At 47.0% G+C, this 21,268-nt stretch overlaps 6 protein-coding genes across 6 annotated transcripts in view; 3 read left to right on the forward strand and 3 right to left on the reverse strand.

Annotated features, from left to right (window-relative positions):
• Nucleotides 1–4,442: 4,442 nt before the first annotated feature.
• Nucleotides 4,443–6,726, reverse strand: CCM_06080 (metallopeptidase MepB; the record flags this gene model as incomplete). Its single annotated transcript, XM_006671221.1, has 5 exons — nt 4,443–4,466; nt 4,494–4,882; nt 4,959–5,237; nt 5,289–5,412; nt 5,461–6,726. 5 exons carry the CDS (start codon nt 6,724–6,726, stop codon nt 4,443–4,445), a joined length of 2,082 nt encoding a protein of 693 aa, XP_006671284.1.
• Nucleotides 6,727–7,145: 419 nt separating this feature from the next.
• Nucleotides 7,146–8,020, reverse strand: CCM_06081 (prolyl 4-hydroxylase alpha subunit, putative; the record flags this gene model as incomplete). Its single annotated transcript, XM_006671222.1, has 2 exons — nt 7,146–7,805; nt 7,865–8,020. The coding sequence occupies 2 exons, from the start codon at nt 8,018–8,020 to the stop codon at nt 7,146–7,148; spliced, it is 816 nt and encodes a 271-aa protein (XP_006671285.1).
• A 443-nt stretch (nt 8,021–8,463) lies between these two features.
• CCM_06082 (uncharacterized protein) lies at nt 8,464–8,709 on the forward strand (the record flags this gene model as incomplete). The annotated part of the gene is made up of 2 exons (XM_006671223.1): nt 8,464–8,584; nt 8,654–8,709. The coding sequence occupies 2 exons, from the start codon at nt 8,464–8,466 to the stop codon at nt 8,707–8,709; spliced, it is 177 nt and encodes a 58-aa protein (XP_006671286.1).
• Nucleotides 8,710–10,133: 1,424 nt separating this feature from the next.
• On the forward strand, nt 10,134–12,650 carry CCM_06083 (acyltransferase, putative; the record flags this gene model as incomplete). The annotated part of the gene is made up of 4 exons (XM_006671224.1): nt 10,134–10,345; nt 10,404–10,977; nt 11,279–11,910; nt 11,972–12,650. 4 exons carry the CDS (start codon nt 10,134–10,136, stop codon nt 12,648–12,650), a joined length of 2,097 nt encoding a protein of 698 aa, XP_006671287.1.
• A 2,305-nt stretch (nt 12,651–14,955) lies between these two features.
• Nucleotides 14,956–17,328, forward strand: CCM_06084 (putative protein-arginine deiminase; the record flags this gene model as incomplete). The annotated part of the gene is made up of 2 exons (XM_006671225.1): nt 14,956–15,063; nt 15,097–17,328. 2 exons carry the CDS (start codon nt 14,956–14,958, stop codon nt 17,326–17,328), a joined length of 2,340 nt encoding a protein of 779 aa, XP_006671288.1.
• A 680-nt stretch (nt 17,329–18,008) lies between these two features.
• The window catches only part of CCM_06085 (protein kinase), a gene marked incomplete at both ends in the record, with an annotated part of 4,549 nt that continues 1,289 nt past the window's right edge, over nt 18,009–21,268 (reverse strand). The window contains 2 exons of the mRNA XM_006671226.1: nt 18,009–19,238; nt 19,289–20,161. Of these exons, the coding sequence (XP_006671289.1) occupies nt 18,009–19,238; nt 19,289–20,161 (2,103 nt within the window). The remainder of the gene's footprint in view (nt 19,239–19,288; nt 20,162–21,268) is intronic.

The raw sequence follows: 21,268 nt of genomic DNA on the forward strand, positions 1-21,268 counted from the left end.
TATATATATACTATATAGTATAATTAGCTATTATATATAACTATATATAGTATAAATCTATTTACTATATACCTTTATATATAGCCTATCTTACTAAATATTTACTATACTTAGCTAACTATATCTACTATAGTGCTTACTAGTATAATACTAAACCCCCTTTTAGTATAGATAGAATACTAAGTATAGGTTCTTCTTAACTTATAATATACTATTAAATTTATTCTTATAGAGCTTAATAGGTCCCTATAAAGGGCTAAGTAAATAACTTACTAGGATCTAATAATCCTAAATAGCTAAGCTCTTTAAGAGTATTATTATACTAGTATTTAGTATTAAGTATAAAAAATCCTTTAATTTTAATACTCTTAAGTAGTAAAAGTATATTATTAAAAGCCTTATTTATTATACCTTTAATAAATATACCTTAATTCTATATATTAGTTATATAATAGATATTAATTAACCTACTAATAACTAGCTCTAAGTAATTCTTTTAGTATTAAATTTAGTAAGAGTTTTAAGTATTAATAAAGGTATTAAACTTATCTTTAAGAATTAAGGTATATATTATATATAATATAACCTAATCTATAAGATTATTCTTAATAAAAAGAGCTATTTTAAAAAGCTTATAGAAAAAGTAAATCTATTAGTTAAAAGTACTATTCTAAAGCTATAACTATTATAACTTAATATAGATATTTAATATACTTTTACTATATATATAGTATAATTTAATATAATTACCTTAATAGTATTTATAAGAATTTCTATTTATATCTATATAGTAAAGCTTTACTAATACTACCTTAATAAGAAGTATCTATATTACTATCTAAAGAGGTATTTCCTACCTATAATCTAACCTTATAGAATATAGTTATATACTAAGGTATTTAATAGTTTATAAATACTACTTAAAGGTTAATAATACTATAGTTATTAAATAGTTAATAAAGAACTAAATAATAGCTTAAAAGTATATATTAATATAGGTATATATTTAGTATTTAAATTAAGATAATTTCTTATATCTATTAAGGTACTATAAGAAATTTAGTCTTAATACTAAGGAATTATAGTAATAGTAAGTATTCTTAACTTATTAATAGTTAACTTCCTTTAAAAAGGCCTTTTAATAATAGTTATAAAGCTAATTCTTTAATACTAGGATATACCCTTTTATTTATATATAGTTATATAAATAACCTTACCTAAAGTTAAGTACTAATAAGGTCTTTTAAAGGTCTTTATAAATAAATATAATTATTTAATTAAAGGCTTCTTTCTACTTATTAGGATCTATATACTACTTTTTTAAATTAGTATTAAGCTATAAGTATTATATAACCCTTTTAAAGATATTAATTTAATTATAAGTTAAAGAATCTTAAGTAATAAATTTATTATTATATTTATATATATAGAAATAGAATTAAATTTACTTAAATAGCTACTTATACTTACTAGCTTTTAAAAGACCTTATTATATAACCTTTTACTATAAGGTATAGTAATTAACCTCTAACTATTAATAGGCTATAAGTAGTATATTTAATTTATTTAATATCTTATAGAGTAAGCTATAGGTATAATAAAGGGAGGTAATATCTATATAGAGGCTTTTAAGGATAGTATCTAGGTTTAGCTTTTAATATTAAATTTACTATTAAAAGGTATAAATATTAATTAACTAGCCTTCTTTATTCTAAAGATATAACTAAATAAAGCTATATATTATAGTAATAGGTATATTCTTTTAAAGCTTTATTAAAATAAACTTATATATAAGCTTTAAGTTAATTATTAGTTAAACTATAATAATAGTATAGAAATTCCTCTACCTTTAATAAAGCTAGTATATATACTAACTACTAGCCTTTATTAAATATAGAGGAATTAGGTATATAGAGGAATTAGGTATATAAAGAAATTAGGTATATAAAGAAATTAAGTATATAGAGAAATTAGGTATTACTATATAGAGGAATTAGGTATTATAAGTAGCTTCCTTACTACCTTAGTAATTTATAATATTAATTAATTATAATAGTACTTTAAAATACTAAAAATATATATTATAAGTAGCTTCCTTACTACCTTAGTAATTTATAATATTAATTAATTCTAGTACTTAGAAATACTAAGAATATATATTATAAGTATATATTATAAGTAGCTTCCTTACTACTTTAGTAATTTATAATATTAATTAATTCTAATATTTAGAAATATTAAGAATATATATTATAAAATAGCCTTTTATATAGTAAAATAACTTATTTATTTAATACCTAGGAATATTCTTAAAAAGGCTATATAATAAAGTAAAAAGAATATATATCTTTCTTATTTTACTATATCATATACTTAGCTTAACTTATAAGTTTACTTAAGAATAGTAGCCTATCTTAATTTATTATTATCTAATTTATCCTTAAAAAGAAACTTCTAAGTATTTAATCTATAATCTAACTATATATTTATTACTAGGCCTAACTATATTATAATATCTAAGAAATAGTATTTAATAAAGGTTATTAAATATATATACTAAATACTTATAAATATTAAAGGGAGGACTAAAGAACTATTTTTTTTAGCCTTTTATTTAAATAAAAGAATTAAAAAGTAAGATTATTATTAAAATTAATTTCTTATATAATAGTATAATATATATAATTTAAAAAGTATATAAGAAGATATATATATTATATAAGCTAATTAATTACCTCTTTTATTAAATTTAAATATAATAAAAAGTAAAGGTTTAATTCCTTTTAAAAGGTATTTTTTAGGCTTTTTTTAATATTAATTAAACTATAATTATTAATTAAAAGCTATAATTATTAATTAATACTATAGTATAATAACTAATAAAATAAAGTTACTATAAGTTAGTACTTTTAATACTTATTATATAGATAATATAAGATAAAAAAATATATAATAAGATATAATATATTAAGGAGAATTAATTAATTATTAAATTTATTATTTTAATATACTAGCTATTAAGGTAGGGCAATAGCTATATATTAGCACTTTAAGTATATTATAAATTTAAGTATATAAGTGCTAAAACGCAACTTTATAAAAGTGGGTATCAATGGTGCACCGTAAGGGGGCTAGCGCGGCAGCCGACAGCTCTCCAGTTGTGCGGGGTAGATAGTCCCAGCGATCGATGGAGGCTAAAATGGAACTCCCCGCGGAGATTCAGTTGGTCGCTGATCGACAAGGCCCCCCCCCCCCTCGTGGGGTCCTTCGTCACATGCAACGGCCCGGAGCGATCTTGTAATGCAACGTCAGCATGTCAAGCTACGTAGCGACCAGCTGACCAACATACTCGAGCATACAGAGGTATCCATGCTTGATACAGTCTGGCAACACCCTCCTCGCTGCGCTCTTATCGATGCTGCATGCAACAACCATTGGCCCTTGGGCGATATAGGACTCGACCCCAAGTTTTCCCGGCGGATGCAGTCAATGCAGCGCGTGTGCTTATGCATTGCGTACGGTTTTATAAGGAGACTGTCACTATGGCTTTCTGGAGCCGCTGCAACCGCTCTAACATGACTATCGATGTCGCTCCCGTCTGTGTATATCATCTTCGCCTTCATTGCGTCATGCTCCTGATCGCCGCGGCTGATGATTCAGCGATGTAGACAGATGCCAATGCCATGGCGGTACCATGTCTAGTGGCCGGTTTCTCAAGGCGGTCCGGCGGCATTTTGCCCCCGAGCGGGCTGCAGAAGTGGTCAGGGGACTCTGCATATCTCCTCTTACAGCCCAGGACTATAGCCATGTCGCCGTATGCGAAGGGTGATGTTGCGTACCCAGGATGTCGTCAGTTGTGGAGTGAGTTGCGAGGTCAGTTGCGAGGTCGAAACCGCGCTTCAACATCATACATAAAAATAGCCCATGGTTGTCTTTTGGTTCCCAGACATGCATAATGCAAGTCGAGTCTCAGCACAGCCAGCCACAATTTTGAGTACGCAGAGTATGACACCGCACGAGCTGAGCAGAGACACTGATCCGTTTCCCTTGCTGAGCATGCCCAAGGTTCATAACCAGAAGCCGCGTCGCTCTGCGCATCACGAGGGCGGAGTGGGCAACAAAGTGGCCACCTCACTCTCAATAATGTAGTCTCGCACTGCCGGAGGGGGGGGCGTAGCATTGAACCTTCGAATACGTGCTAGCCAAACGACGCCATCTTCAAATCGGATTTCAATATGGTAACTCATGCCTCCCATAGCAGTGCTTTGTACTGTTCTGTCATAGCGCAATGGCGCTATGGCGCATTGCATGCCCTATTGCAGGCGTGTAGCTGTTTAATGTCAAATTACGCTTTTATATATGCGACAAGGGGCACTTACGCTCTGCATTGCCGCAGAGCCTCACCGCATCAATTTCAAAGCTGCCCATGTATAGAAGCGAAACTACTTGACCATTTCGAGAATAAGCTATAGAGATGTGAAGCATCATCAGACAAAAAGGCTTTCTGCCAAGGCACTAAAGTTGGGCTGACGGCCAAGGAAGTCGTCGACCATCTGTAGCTGATTATCGAGGCTGCCGCCTGGCCTCAGCACATACTGTTCGAACCGTCCCCATGTTTGCTTGTTGCTGATGTCGTCGACGAACTGCGAGTAAAAGGCGTCCTTGGCAAACGCGGCACAGGCGAGATAGCCATAGTAGCCGACGTCATAGCCGTTTAGCAGATGCCCAAACGAAGCGTGCTCGTGCTCGGATTGTCTCGCTTCGGAACAGTCCAATCCTTCGTACCGCTCACGGCAGTCATACCATAGTTTGGACAAGTTGAGCGACTGTGCCTCTTCGTGGGACTTGGCAGCGTGTATTTTGAGATCAAACACCGAGATAGCTCTACATGTTCCGTTAGTATTATAAACCTGGCGCAAGCATCGTGAGTACGTACAGTTGGTAAAGGTGATATTTACCACGATGAATGTTTCGGATCTTGATAATCTTATCGAGAGTGTCCTCATCGATCTTCTCGGCCGGATCAGGGGAGTTTGCATTGTCTTGTCTCCACTGCTGCAGATATTTTGAATCCAGCTTGGTGTAGTGACAGCTCAAATGCCGCAGGACATCTTTTGTCCAACACCAATTCTCCAGCAGTGTGCTCGGCATTTCACCAATGTCCACCGGCAGGTGGTAGCCGTGAAAGTGAGCATATTTGGTTCGCGCCACAAGATCGTGGATGCCGTGGCCGAGTTCTGCACAAAGTCAGAAATTTATGAACAAAGCATACTCGACGTTACACATACCGTGGAATAATGTGACAACCTCTCCGTGACGAAGTTGCGCACAGCTGGATTCTGTTGGCGCTGGAAAGCTACACATCAGCACGGTTGCGGGTAGTTGTCTAGAGCCGTCCTGCTTCTCGTAGCCCTAGCGTCCATTAGCATCAGAAATACAATATCATAATGAAGGACCTACGCAATGAATATTGACGCATTGAGATCCTTTGTATTTGTGATCGCGCGCAAGGAGATCTAGATATAGAAATCCCACGAAGCTTCCGTCTCTGTACGTTTCCCACGCCTGGACGGTCGGGTGCCAAAGGGTGGACTCGTCGAGCCGCGCGTCTGGTATCTTCTTGAATTGCAAGCTCAGATAGGACTCAAACAGTTTTAGCATCTTACTGATTGTTGTATCAAGCGGGAAAAAAGGAGCGACGTTGGCGTCACTCACGCCGGCAGCCTTCATTTGCTGCGTTTCATAGTATGCCATATCCCACGGAGGGAGACCCTTGTCGTCACCTTCCTCCCACACTCCCCATCTTTTGCAATCTTCTCTTCGTATCGACTGAAGCTGGGCCATTTCTTCCACCCCCTTTGGAATGATAGTCTTCTCCAACTCGCCCAAAAAGCTCTCAACTTGTTCGAGAGACCGTATAGCTCGGGTCTTAATGCGCATGGCGGCGTGGTTGTCGTAACCGATGAGCCTAGCCCTCTCGTCACGCAGGACTACAATTTCGTGGAAAATCTTGGCATTTTCAGCCAGGCCCTTTCGATTTTGCAGGTACATTTTGCGACGAGTGGTTGGGTTGTCGAGATATTGTAGCACTTTGAGCCCGCTGTTGGCGGGAGGGCCGTAGAGAAGTCCTTGTTGCTCTCCTTGGCCGGCTTTCCATCCACTCAATTCGTGTGCCGATAGACCTTGAAGCTCATCTTTCTCGGAGTACCAAGCGCCTGGTCGCTCTTCAATCAGGGTTTTATTGTACGCCTTGGTCACCTCTTCGATGCGATTGTTGATCTCGAGAAAGCGTTTGATCCCATCGTCACCAAGAGACCCGTGGCCGGCATCGACAAATCTTTGCAATTTGTCTCTGAGATAGTGGCGAGACTCCTCGTCCAGCGTTTCATTTTTCTCGGAGGTAGCCTTGACGAGTTTGAACAGGTCGGCTCGCCGCAACCAGCCAGCCTCGGCTTCTTCTTCCAGCGTCGTGGCGGCGGCCACTGCGTCGTGGACGGCTGGGTCTGGAGACGCGTACTTTAACAACTCGATTATACCTTGGACAGTTTGCGCTTGGTTCTCGGCCATGGCCCACGGTAGCATCACGCTGTCGAAGCAAGCGTCTGTGAGCTTGACCGAGCCAACTACGCGGTCCTGCGCTGCCTTGACCATGGCGATGGAGACTCTCATGGTGGGAACGACTTGGTCAGCCGACAAGAGACGCGGCAAGTCTGGTGTAGAGGACATAGTGTCGGCGGTACAGTCAAAGATCTCAAAAGAATGTTAAACAAGCAGCAGAAAGAAAGATGATGTCTGGCAGAAACCAAGCAGGTGTGCCAGTTATCAACCATGTTGTGCGGGGTACCATGCCTCATGTGAGCCAGCCACCCTGAAAAACACGCCGCAGACGGTTGGCGTACCCGTGCGACAATTATTAAGACTTTAATCAATCACTGGTTCTGTACAATTCTACGGCATTTCCCGCAGCATGATAGCAGTCTTTCAAGCCGAAACATAGCTCAGCTCTGAGTGAACACGCAGGCGGCAGACGGCTTTTAGCGTTACATCACAAAGCAATCATGTGTTCAAAATAAAAAAGACAAGGCAAAAAAGGCCGTGTGCATTGGCCTGGCATTATTCATTCATAAAACATAAATATATTGCTGCTATGGAGCAGATTTTGGCCCGTTTGCGGGCGGACGCCACGCCGAATCCCACGTCCAGATATTCAAACCCACCTTTTGACCAGATGCCACGGGCAACCCGGCGTGGCGGACGAGCGTATTGAGGCTGCCGTTGACGTGAGTGTTTTCCCAGAACACGGCGGCTCCCTGGATCGGCTTGAATGTGACGCCTTTGTATACATTCTGGTCGTCGCTCGAGCCACACTCAATCACGTCGCACCAGCGATCGTCCTTGGGCATGGGCAGGTCGGGAAAGTTTGTGCCGCCTCCCGTGCAGTTGGCCTCGAGGAATATCATGAATGTGGCAACGCGATTACCCTCTTCCACGTGGGTGTCCCAGTCCCAGTGAAAATTGAAGAAGCCGTTGACGCCGTACCTCTGTACCTTGAGCGGCTCTATAATGTGGCTCTTGCCTCGCCAGCCCTGGAGCTTTCGGGCCCTTTGACGGATGCCACGCAGCGTCCTGTCCATCTCCAATACGGCTGTTTCCGACACGCGAATGTCATCGTCGTAGTACGCCTCCTCGCCCGAATACACTGGTGTCCGCTTGTACAGTCCTTCGCTGGAGACGAGAGTCAGCGTCACAATGGGAGAGTACGAAAGAGTGTAACTTGCCTTTTCTTCAAGACGTGCAGGATTTCTCTGCGACTCACAAAATCATTGATGTAGAGAATCAAGGGGTCCCGCGAAAATATTTGTACCTCGTAGCGATGAGGTTCGACTCTGAAGAGCAAGGCCGCCAGATCAGATGAACGGGCAAGCGGTAGCCATTCGCTTGACATGTAAGCCGAAAAGATAATAATGGAGCTGACGATGCCAACAAATAATAATGGGTATCGACCAAAAGAACCAGACATGGTTGTCTTTAATTAGCAACAAATGGGAATACAGGTTTAAGAGACTTGGTACAAAAGCATCGAGAGCCGCTTAACATAGCCGTTGTTGAGAACTACCGCAGATGACCTTGGCCATCCCCGCACACACTAGCTTGTTGTATTACTTATGCCATTCTCAGGTCACAACTTCGTCGTGATTTCCACCCAGCCCATGCACACCGCGACCCCGCTCAAGTTTCAAGACTTGCATTGCGCCGAGGCTGAGGCTGAGGCTGACCTTTGCCTAATTTTTCATCCCGTCACTTTGGCGGAGCTCGGTAATATGCACTCGTCGTTTAATGGGCGATCTACTGGTTGCATGACTGAGTATTTAGAGGGAGAGAGAACCCCCCTTCCGCCATCCTCCACACAAACCCATTTCTCACTTTGTTTCGTTACATCATACTTGTGTAAATCTTCTCAAGATGCATCTGACCAAATTCTTCGGAACCGTTGCGCTGTTCTTCGCTGCCGCTTCTGCTGTGCAGCCAAGGGTCGTCAACCTCGGCGACATCAACCGCCGCCGTGGCCCTTACAACCCTACTCGTATGTTTCTCTCAGATTTTACTCACTAATTAATACAAAACTTTCCCTGTGATGCTAACTCAACTCAAGCCCCCAACTCGCCCAGCGGCAAGATTGTCACCAACGGCGAGGAGGACGACGAGTAATCCAATCAAAGATCATTTTCTAAAGTAGCTACTTCTATAATACAAGTTTTTGTCCAAACCGTCTGTATCCAATTCATCCCCGTCCATAAAGTCCGTGTTAGCTAAACAAGAGTGTACGTTGCAGTAATGCCACTGTCGCACTGCTCTTTGGTTGCGAAAGTGGATTGGAAGTGTGTTGTATTGTTCTTCTAGGGTGCATAGGCCACCCTCGGGAGTATTCTAGTACATAGGTATTAGATTACTAACGGTGACTCTTTAAAGACTCTGCTCTTTGCGTCAGCCAGGCTTATATCAGGCTGCGCGGGAGTAGGGAGATACAGCACGACAGAGCCCACCCTTGCCCACATCAACATGGAGGCTGTGGAGTACGCAGCAAATTCAGCAGCCACTGTACGCACCATAGAACCATCGATGGCCGGTGTCACTGGGCCAGATGAGATCAACTCAATAGATGATGCCACTATATTGCTAGAATACTAAGATGGAAAAGAGGAAAGAGATACGGCCATGCGCGTGAACGCGTTAAGTGCCATCCTGTCCTTACGCCGCCTCCCGGATGGTCCCGTCGTAGCCGGCGATTAATTACAAACTAGGTAATCATCCCTGCAGGGAGACTAAGGACAGAGCCTCTGTCAAGCGGGGTATCAGGAACAGTGCCTAACGTAGTTGGGTTTCGGTAACAATTCCACTAACGTTACAGCTCTTGTCCCTTTACAGGGTTCTTATCCGATCTACCTGGCTTTACTCCGGAGTACCTGTACGTAGCTTTTTAAGTACTATGGCGCAGGTCTATACAAAGTACTACAAACAAAGCCCCTGTTTAAATACCAAGACTCCCTGCTAGTTATGTATTGACATGTACTATTTCTGGGGCTCCGTGACTTGCCTGCCCCTCCTCGTAGTCAAAGGGATAAATCATAAATCAGGCTGTCAAATGCAGACACCAACTGAGTGCAAGCAGGGATTCTTTGCGACGCAGCAAATGCCTGTTTAGTGGCTTGCACCGGACGGCGACATCCGATGGACTTTGTTCGGATTACGTCGAATCAAATCGCTGCGCGACTGCGGAGTTGGGCACGCGATGTGGCGGTCGCGAGTATCTGCTCCTCAGATTGGGCGAACGACATTTGGAAGATTGCCACCTGTACTGCATGCAAATGCCTGTCTGGTACTGAACCGATGCAATACATACGTATCTATGTACTTTTGTGCAGCTTGTGACTGTTGGATGGATGGATGAATTCTTGGGTATTGGGCTAGTCCCCGCTCAATTGATCCTCGCCCTCTTCCACTTCTCGACTCTCGCACTAGCTCCCCAGCTATAGGCACGCCTGTCAGATCTTCCAAAATAAAAGTTTGACAAAAAAATGAAGGACGCAAACCATTCAGTGAAATTCGGCTCTAGCCCTCTGTCATGGCGCAACATGGCATTGGCAGTCGTGGCGGCGTCCTTGGGAGCATCATGGATACGCAACAAGTTCGACGTCGCTATCACTACTGCCAACACTAACTTGATCGTGGAAGACTACGACTGCTTCCACGAGTATACCATTGAGATCCTCTCTCTGGATCCAGTAATGATGTATCTGAACAATTTTGTCTCAGACAACGAGGTCAAGCACTTACTTGAGGTCACGTAGGATGAACTATGACAACTCCCTCTCTGTCAAGATGCTAACCATCATAATCAATAGTAAAGAAGGGTTCAACGACTCTTTCGTGTATCTGCCGAACGGGACTTCCGTGGTGGACAAGCGCTACCGGACTTCCAAGTCGGCCATGGTGCCCAAGAACGATACCGTGTCACGATGCCTGCAGAAAAGGGTGCAGTCGCTGCTGGGCAACGTCCAGCACGAGGACACGGAGAGGCTGCAGCTGGTCAAGTACGCCGAGGGCGAAAAATTTGTGCTGCACAACGACTGGCTGGAGAATGTGCTCTATACCAAGGCCACCAAAACTAAGCCGGCCAGGGCTTATAACCGCCTTGTAAGCATCTTTGTGTATTTGGAGGACGACTGTGAGGGCGGCGAGACCTACTTCCCTAACATCAAGGGCGTGCCAGCGACGGCAGACGGAACCAAGTTCTCTCGGGATGCCGACGACATTGGGCTCCTGGTCAAGCCGCGAAAGGGCAACGCCGTGTTCTGGAACAACATCCACCCCAATGGCACCGGCGACGACCGCTTGGACCATTCTAGCCTGCCCGTGGAGTCCGGCACCAAAATTGGCATGAACATGTTTGGCCTGTATTTTCCCGACAAGCCAATTGTTGGCGTGTAGTTTCGGATTTGACAATAATACATCTTGATTTCGCATAATTTAATTTATAAATAAATTCTGAGACGTTGCTTATTGACTATACCAGTGAATCACGTGGATTAACAAACAGGCTATTTTGTTGTCCTCGTCCAAAAGTACTCCGCCTTTCCTCCGTCACGCCCGTGTGGCTGTTCTTTTTCTCCTCACCCAATCGATACGCTACGCGGCCTATAAAAGAACACGTGCTACTTCCTTTCATTTGCTTTGCATTTCAGCACCTCATAATCTTCCAAAAATGGCCCTTGTGAAGTGGCTTAATGGCTTGCGAGGCGTTGCCTCTCTGCTTGTGTACTGGCATCACCAGCAGCTCTGGTGGCATCATAAACACACCAGTTTACTCGAGCGAGGATGGGGCTATCATCAAAAGTTTTGCTTGGCTACATTTCCATTCATTCGTACGCTCTTCACTGGTGGACATTTCGCCGTGGCCGTCTTGTTTGTCATCTCTGGCTATGCAATTTCCATCAAGCCACTACAGCAGACTCGCGCTCAAGATTACGTCGGCTTGAACAACACCTTAGCTTCTGCTTTCCTAAGACGTTGGCCACGATTATTTATCCCGTTCTTGTTTGTCACCTTCGTTTATATGAGCTCGTGGTACGTACCAGGCATGAGAGCTTCGCTGCGCCCGCCCACTGCCTCGGACAGCTGGTCTGTCGAAGTTCGATCCTGGCTCAGCGAAGCGGCGGACTATACATTTGTCTTCAGCAACTTGAAACAGCCGTGGTTCTCCTACAACAATCATATGTGGTCGCTTCCACTGGAATTCCGCGGTTCCATTTTATGCTTGGCAGCGTTGCTATCACTATCCCGATGCACACAGCGAACTCGCTTGTGCTCATACATCGGTCTGATGTTCTATTTCTTATACTTCGTCGATGGGTACGTCAGCCAATGTATAAATATATCTACTGTCGTTTATTATAGTTCTGATCAAACCCAGGTGGTACTGTGCGCTCTATTTATCTGGCATGTTGCTGCGCGGGCTTGATGACATTCGGGAACATCCAGAACCAAAACAAAAGTCCGCCAAATATAATCAGAACACAGCCAAAGTCGACGAATCCCCATATGTTAAAGGTTGTATTATTTCTACATTTATTTTTGTATTTGGTATTTATCTGGGAAATGTACCTCATGTTCACTTGGGGGTGCTACGCCAAACGCCCGGGTGGCGTTGGCTGTCGCTTCTCAAACCCACCGCCATGCCAGATCCAAAATGGTTCTATTTATTTTGGGCTGCATCATTTGTCGTCTTTTCCATCTCAAGGCTACCAAAACTCAAGTTTTTGTTGGAAAAGAATGCCCCCCAGCAGCTTGGGAGGCTCTCCTTCTCACTATATCTCATTCAAGGACCGATCCTTTGGACAGTTGGTCCTACCCTTGACTACCTGCTTGAATGGGATGAAAGTTACGTCATGGAGCAGAATGGTACTACAAGCTCTGGGCCCCTCGGAATGGAAGTTGGATTTCTATTGGCACAAGCGATTTTGTTTCCAATCTCGGTGTGTTATGCGCATCTGTTAGAAAAGATGCTCGGGCAGCCTCTCAACAGGTTGCTCCAGTATTATTCCCTCACATTGTTCAATGTTCAGGCCGACAACAACGTCAAAAATAAATAACTTCACTAATTCTATTCTTGTCAGAATTTATTATTATCGTGTAAAAATCTTGGCAGGATAATTTACTTTAAACTAATCAATCAGTATCAGTAGCGGCGCAAGTAATCAATCACTTTTCAGTAAGGGTCTTAACTATCAATAAGTACTAATTGTTGGGATATCTGCGCTACGTCTCGGTGGTCAGGCGCCTTGTCGTGGCTCTTTACGAGTCTCGGTCCTTTCATTTATCCGAGTAATATTGTCCAACCGATATTTATTAGCGGCGTCTCGATCATGGCATTAATTCATTTACTTCAAGGTCGCACCTCGGAGCTCCGCATGACGCTCCAGAGCGGCTGCTAATGACAGCCCAGGGACCAGCTCCTCCCCCTTTTTGCGACATATAGCTTCTCCATCTCCTTCTCCGTGATTGGTCTAATTTACGCCAATCATATTCGATATTCCCTTGACAAGTCTCAATCAAGCCTGAATGCTTGTCAATTCATGCCCTCGAGTCAAGTTTAATGCCGCCATTCAGTCAGTCAAGTCGACCGAGTGTCAAGCTGTCGACTTGCCTAACTCTAGGCTAAGTAAGGCAAGAGGGCGAACGGCTAGACGAGATGACCCAGACCCACCCACCCATTCACATACTCTTTCATTCATATACTCTTCCACTCACTTATTACCCTGACTCGTTAGACTTACTACACTAGGCACACTTCGACAGCAACTACAAGAACTGCCAAGCAGATCAGCGGATTTTATACGCCTACCAGTTTGGTAACATACTGTACTCTCTTAGCTACTTGTTGGAATGGGCCCGTTCGTCCTCTATCAATATATTTAGTTAATTCTCGCAGTTATCAGTCCATCATCTCAACCACACATCAGCTCACCATGACTTACAAATTTCTTCAATGGAGTTACCTAGCAAGCCAGCCAAAAACTCCTGAGTCAGCTTGGTGATATGGCTATGCTCTGATTGCGCGTATTTTCCAGCAAGACAACGTTACAACATACATTCATCTAGCGTCAATGTACCAACGGAACTGACAGCAAATGAGCAGGTCACGCATTATCGTCTTTAATTCAGTCTGTCTTACATGCTAGGTGTCACATCCCTTCTTCGTTTTCCATCGTGGTTTCATCAACACACAGGTATTCCTACCGTGCCATGCTATTGACATGTAGCACCCCTGTTATATACCTCCCTAGTTGCAAACCTGCCTCTGTGGTAGGGCTAGCAGTGGGATGCTTCCCAACAAAGAGAGTCGTGTTAACTGTGAAAATGCAAACTGGCAATGTTGAACAGTGGGGAGGGTGGAGCGCGGCAACACACGACTCACTTCTGATAGTAACCGCCATGAGTCAATGCAGGTCGGCTCGACTTGCACAAATCCTTGGTTGAACAAAATATAATCATCTGCCAAGTAATTGACCCTTTATAAGACAGCTCAGGCACTCTACATGATTGGCGACATGATGAACACTATGAGTGGCAAGATCCCCCATGGTTACGTATAACATTAAACATCATGCGAGAGGAGAAGGGAAAGCATTCGATAACATACTAACCGTTCGTGAGACACGTAGAAGTAATCAATAGGCCTGTCTATCCAAGTATCAGGTGGGCTCTTCATATTAATTAACCCCTTCGGCCTGGACCCATTGTATAGCCCTGTGGTGAAGTGGTTGATCTGATGAAACGGGTAAAGGAAAACTGCAAAGCTACAAATACTTACATTTACGAGGGCATTACTTTCGGCCGGGATGGTCCACAGTGACTACGGGAACACCAGCAACTGAGCTGTGCATGGCGACTCAAAATACGTCACCAGAATTGCTACTCCAAAAGAAATCAATACTGCATTACAAAGCTACTGATTCTGCTAGCGGACCATGACAGAGCTTACGGGGCCGTCGGCCAAGACATTGCCGGCACTTTCTCGGACTCCCCATCGGCCTACTGATTCATTCCCATATTGCGCAACTGAGCTCAGAGCCGCGTCTGTACACTACCCACACACAATTGCAAGATTGCCAGGTAAAGAACTGCCTGGTACGTATCAATTCCGACTATGAAATATGGCCACACACGATTCATGGCCCTAATCCAGGCCGGATCTCGTCAGCATAGCTATCATGGAGTTTTCCGAACCTTGATCGCTCCGCGACCTGATGTTATAAAGGGTGGGATTCCTCGCCGATGTAGACCCCCAGAATCCTTCTCCGTACCAACTCAGACACTCTTTTCTGCGGCCCATTGAGCCCTATCCATTCATTCATCCGTTTCCAAACCATCACACAGAGCAAACCCGCAGCCGCAATGAAGTCGATCCCGATTGTCTTGACCGGCCTCGCCGCCCTCGCCGCAGCCGAGAGCACCAGCCATAAGCGCGCCACTGGCACCACCCCGAGCAAGGAGGAGCTCTGCGTCGGCTTTAAGAACGACTTTGCTGGTTGCTAGAAGGAGACGGAGAAGTGCATTGAGGAGATTAAGGACAAGGGGCAGGACTTTTCCTGGGACTTGGTGGCTAAGTGCCTCGCCGTGCGCCGTCCTCCGCCGACCAAGGAGGAGCTGTGCGTCGGCTTCAAGGACGACTTTGAAGCCTGCCAGCGCGAGACCGGCGTCTGCTTCAACAAGATCTCCGCCGAGGAGGACTTCACCTGGGAGAAGGTGTCCAAGTGTCTCGAGGGCCGCCTGCCCTCCGCGTCCGGTAGCGCCGCGCCGCCCGCCGCGCCCACCTCGACCAAGCCCGAGGACAAGCCTGTCGCACCTCCGGCCAACACGCCTACCGCGCCGCAGGACAAGGGCGCCACCGACGCGGGCACCGCGTTCAAGGCGGACCTCCGCGTCGATACCAACCGCGACGGCGTCGTCGACGTCGACGACACCTCGGACCAGGCCGGCAAGGACACCTGGACCGACGCCGCCGGCGCCATCTTCCTGCCCAACATTGCCGACTCGGGCGACCGCTGCAAGAAGCTGCACACCAACTTTGCGCTGCCCCGGCAGCTCGCCACGCTGTACGACACGCTCGGCAAGTGCCACGACGCCGCCGACGACGAGCAGCGCGCGCCGCAGAACCTGGCGCCCATGCGCACCATGCCCATCCAGGGCCTGAGCGACGCGGCCACCGGCACGATCAGCATCGCGGAGGAAAAGTCGCGCGCGCTCGTCCGCGTCTTCCGTGAGGCCAAGGGCGGCAAGTGGGAGATTGTCAACAACGACACCATCTTCACCGCGCAAGACCTGAAGGAGGGCCTCACGCTCGGCGTGGATGCGCGCGACACGCGCCGCCCGGACTGGGACGGCCGCGTGAGCATCGCCTTCACCGTGCGCGACGGCCAGGCCGAGTCCACCGACACCGCCATGCTGCGCGTCGCGCCGGTGCTCCTGCACCACCACCGCCAGGCCGTTACCGAGGTCTTTACGTCCGACTTCCCTCAGTTTACGGGCCAGGTGAAGGATTATCTCAACACCATCATCGCTGGCATCCAGACGAGCATGAAGACGGCCGGCATCACCGGCCCGCTCACGCGCCTCGCGACCAACGACGTCTGGGCGCAGGACTACTTTGAGCCTGGCTACACCAGCATGCCGGGTCCCAACGGCACCGCCGTCGCGCTGCGCGTTGTCATCGAGGGCCGCCACGACCAGAAGCACAACGCGACCAGCGTCATCTACACCACCCTCCGCGGTGACGGCGTCGGCGCCGTCGCCCAGAAGCTGCCCCGCCAGGCCGACCTCAGCAAGCGCAGCTCCGACTTTGACGCCGGCGGCAACCTCGAGTCCCTCCCGCCGTACGAGCTCAACGGGCACAAGTACCCGGCCGGCCGCATCCTCGTCGGCGGCGACAGCGACAACCTGCCCGTCGGCATGGACTTCTTCGCCGCGCAGGAGATACAGGCCCCGCTCGTGCTCGACTCGACCTGGCTCTCGGTCAAGCACGTCGACGAGATGGTGCAGGCCGTGCCCGCCAAGACGCCGCGCGGCTGGGCCCTCCTCGTCGTCGACGCCGAGATGGGCCTGCAGATGCTTCGCGACGCCTCGGCCGCCGGCTTCGGCAGCCAGCGCGTCATCAGCCGCTCGCCCCGCACTGGCCCGACCATTGCCCAGTTCCTCAACACAAAGTCAAACACCGTCGCCGCCGAGGTCGCCGCCAAGGCCATGGCCGCCAACATCGAGATCCTCAAGAAGGAGACGGGCCTGACCGATGCCGAGATTCACCGCGTCCCCGCGCTCATCAGCCTCCTCAAGCTTTCTCAGGACTACGTCAAGCCGTCCAAGCGCCGCCGCGGCCTCAGCAGCCGCGACGACGCTGCCGAAGCCGCCCTCGACGCCGAGTTTCTCGACAAGTTCCCTTCCCACCTGCCTGACGAGGACGAGACCGAGGCCGACGAGACCCCTACCGAGCAGCGTCGCCAGGCCGCTGCCCCCAAGCCCCCCCGCTACAACTCCGTCCTGCCCAGCCTCGTCAACGGCGTGCCCCTGTCCGACTCGCACTACCTGGCCCCTAAGCCCTTCGGCACCGTCATCGACGGCAAGGATATCTTCGAGGAAGCCGCTGCCGCCGCCTACAAGAAGGCCGGCTTCACGACTATTGAGTTCATGGAGGAGTGGAGGATTCATAGCGTCGCTGGCGACTTGCACTGCCTTAGCAACACGTTCCGCGAGACTTCTGAGCAATGGTGGTAAATGGCGAATGCCGGTGTCTGCCTCGCAGAACGGAGGCGGCGAATACGGGACCCCGATAGACTTGTTCAACTAAAAATTAGGATAACACTGATGCAGTGATTCATTGGTAGCGAAATTGAGAAACTCCGAGACACCTGTAATACTGCAGTAGTGAGCGTGGTAATGGTGAGGCCCTCGTCCTGTTTTTTTCTAAAAGCCAGGCAGTGTCAAGCCACAGGGCCCTCAGTGTTGTTGTTACGGCCTGCTTCCGTGGCTTAGTAGGTAGGTTGTGGCTTGCGCCATTGACGGCAGCAGTGCAGAGATTAAGGTAGTAGCCTAAGAACTAACTCAGTAAGAATATAAAATATGACTAATTATTACTAGGAATTTTAATTCAATAATAAGATAGTATATAGGAGAGATAGTTTTTACCTAGATATTTACCAGTTTCTTAGTAGCTTAGCGTTATATGGAGCCTCCCCAAATGTACCCTGACGCGTCTTATTCCGGCCACTATGCCCTGCCAGAAATACTCAGTTAAACAACGCGTGCCCGCACTTGCTAGTAAGCCAATCAGTTAGTATCAGTAATGCTGCAAACAGATCCACCAGTTTTCAGTAGGGCCCTTACCAAGCGGCGCTAATTGGTCGTATGCCTGTTGCAATCTTGTCGCCCGCCAGACGCTCTCAGAAATGCTCTTCTTAGCTTCGGGCATTGGTTTTGGTCCGTTTGTGACAGCGCGTGTCGTTGTCGTTGGCGGGACATGCTTCGGCCGTGGAGGCAATACGAACGACCGGCTCTGGGGGCCGCGACGATGAGCCACCGCTGGCTCCCGATGCCTCTCTCTTGCACATCGATTCACGCTCTGCATGAGTTTCCACTGCACCTTGGCCGGGTTTGCGTACCGACCTGGACCTTTTCGAACCCCCAAGCTTCTGAAGCTGCTCCCGCACAATAGTTTTCCCCACGAGGGACCGGGGAACTGCTGGTATCTGGTTCGACCGATTTTCATGTTCTCTCGCAGGACTGGTCAGGGGTGAAACCTCCAAACCAGGTTCGCGCCCCAAACGAACAGTAGACGCCTTGGAAACGTCAACAAGCTTGGGGGTGGCTGCGACTTTGTCACGGCCCTGATTTAGAGGATCGTTGGGACTATCATATGCCTCTGTTGCCGGTGGCTCCATCAAGGGGTTCCGAACCACTGTGGGCGTCTCATAAACGAAGGGAAGGTTGGGCCTGAGTGGACCTTTTCCAACGTCGTACACTGGCGCAGCGCTGGCCATTCTTTCCATTCTTTCCACAATTCTCCCCGCTTCGTCATGAATATCATCTGCTGACCACCTTTTTGCCGGGTCCTTCACGAGCATCCTGTCAATTACAAGCCGGAGCAGATCATTTTGCTTGTTGAATACATTCGTGTAGATGTTCTTGAAATGAGCCTCAAGTGCATCGACCCAGGCGTTGGCGTCGTTCCTCCACCCCTTTTCATACTTTGGGAACTTATTATATACTAGCGAGGCAATGACGACACCGAGAGACCATATATCGACGGCTGGGGTGTACGTCTCTTCTTTCGTTTCTTGAGAGCCAGAAGCTTTGCGATGCACTTCCGGAGCTGCCCATTTCAGCGTGCCACAATATGTCTTCAGGATCTCAGATGCTTTGGAGAGGCCGAAGTCTGCAAACTTGACACGTATATTTTCTTGGGTTCTCTCAGCCACAAGAATGTTCTCGGGTTTGATGTCGCGGTGAACAATGGAGGGTGATTGATTGTGGAGATATCCCAGGGCCGACGATAATTGCCACAGAATTTTGGCGCCTTCCAGTCCTGATATGTTCTCGAGCTTGTGCAGTGGACCTTCAGGGACATATTCCAGACGCAGCTGTGGATATGGATCGAGGCTCGCGCTGAGCAATGCAACAATATGTTCCTGGCCGATTGTTAGCATGCCAAAAAGGCTTCCGGACCGCCAGTACTAACATGGGAAATGTTTCTCATAATTACAGCCTCGCTCATGAATATCTCCTGGGTGAAAGGGTCGTGGCGTAAGCTTTCGAGAGGGCTCTTTACAACATATTCCTCCCCTGTGTTGATCTCCCAAAAAAATAACACCTCACCAAAAGCGCCCTCGCCTAGCTTTCTCTGGTAACAAACTGGGCCCGTCGGCGGTGTTCGTGTTCCACTAGGCTGTTGAGTGCGTTGCCCGGCCTGGAGAACAAGAGAGTGCAGAAGGTCCTCCGCCTGCGCCGTGCCAAGGAGAAATTTCTTCACCTTCTCGATGTAGTCTGGAGAAGTGAAGTCGTGTGTGGGCACGATAACCTTGAATTGAAGATCGTTTGTGATACGAAGAACGGGGTATTTGTCCTCCGCAATGCGGGGGCCGATCAATTGCCACTGGAAACTAGACAATGGCGTGGCTTGCTTCCCGTCGAATGTGACCACAGTTCCGCACGTGGAACCAAGGTCCCTTATGACCGGCTTATTGGTCTTGTAGTCGAAGGTAATGGCAAGGTGGACTTTGCTCACTCTAGGTATGTCGGGCAAAGCCAAATCGGCACTCTGGGCTGTTCCGCATACCACGCCATGCCTGGTTTTACAGCCGTGGCTGAACGTTACCACGATGGGGGGATCGGTGTTGCTGATCAAGTCATTTAGGTCAAAGGACCGAGTTTCCTCTCGTTCTTGCCAAGGAATTTTGCTTTGGCGAGCCTTTGGAATTCGTCGCTGGTTCCACGGCATGGAGGTCGTAGCCCTTGCGTCCTCAGTCAGCGGCACCAGGACTACAATAACATCGGAATTGTCGATGACCTCCATGAAGTTGAATGTAAGTTCACGATGACGTGATCGTAACGGCTGAGTAGACAGTTGATTTGACCGGGCTGAACACCTAAATTAATGTGTCGTTGCGAAGTCAGATAATGTGATGGGCAGCAATGTATCCGAACCCCTCACGCTGCCCGCCCGCCCCACTACTAAATGATAAATATAGAACGGAAGACCAGGCCGAGGTCATTAGTTCAAATACAGCCAGGACCACTTTTTAAACACACCCCCGCTTTAGTTAGAGGAGTCGCTACTATCACGACTCCATATGCATTTTCCGACTATTAAGTGTTAGTCACTTTGTGATTAAAACTCTTACTATTTCCTTTATTCTTCTATTTCCATTTTAGCTAGTCCAAGCACATTACAGAGTCGGAAATTTAGTGTTGTTAAATAACAACCGAACTATATTACTAGGCTTATATGCCAGACATGATTATTCAAAACTCGTAAAAACTGTTTAATAGTCTCCATCGAGATAGCTTGTTCTGTAGTAGGAGCTGGGAATAACGCCTCCTATAGAGAGCCAGATTGGCCAACCCGCAACACTGCCTGCTTTTCCTTCCATGGGTGTATCGCGGAGTGTGAACGCAGTAACAGCAACACCCGGCCATGCCTCTTGTATGTAGAGATCAGGCTGCTGCTGTGCACCTTTGACAAACTCGTTAGTGGTGGAGACCCAGCTTGTATTCCCTCGGTCGCTTGTCAGAGCCATGCATCGCGCCGCTAAAACTTGAAACGGAGCGGAGTTCAAGACACCATTGCAAAGGCGATGCTCTTAGGCCATTTTCCTGGCTTGAGGTGGGATTCAACTGGTCGACGCGTTTATCATCGGCTCGGCAAGACGGGCACTCTGACGTGTCCTAGTTGCGTTCGCGCCGGAAGCAGAATGTGCGGCAGTAGCACCGGGTTCGGCCTTCTTTGGTTGTGGCTCACGGGGTTTGGCCTTCTTGGTCCCATGTGTCTGGCCTGCTGTAATGCCATCCCCCTGCGGGGACATGTCAGTCCGCGTAGAATGCCTGGTTGTGTTCGCGCCGGAATCAGAATGTGCGGCAGTAGCATCAGGTTCGGCGTTCTTCGCTTGTGGTTCATCGCGTCGTCTCTTCTTGGTCACATGCGTCTGGCCTGCTGTAATGC

Source organism: Cordyceps militaris (genome assembly GCF_000225605.1).
Source record: "Cordyceps militaris CM01 unplaced genomic scaffold CCM_S00004, whole genome shotgun sequence".
Lineage (NCBI taxonomy): Eukaryota > Fungi > Ascomycota > Sordariomycetes > Hypocreales > Cordycipitaceae > Cordyceps > Cordyceps militaris.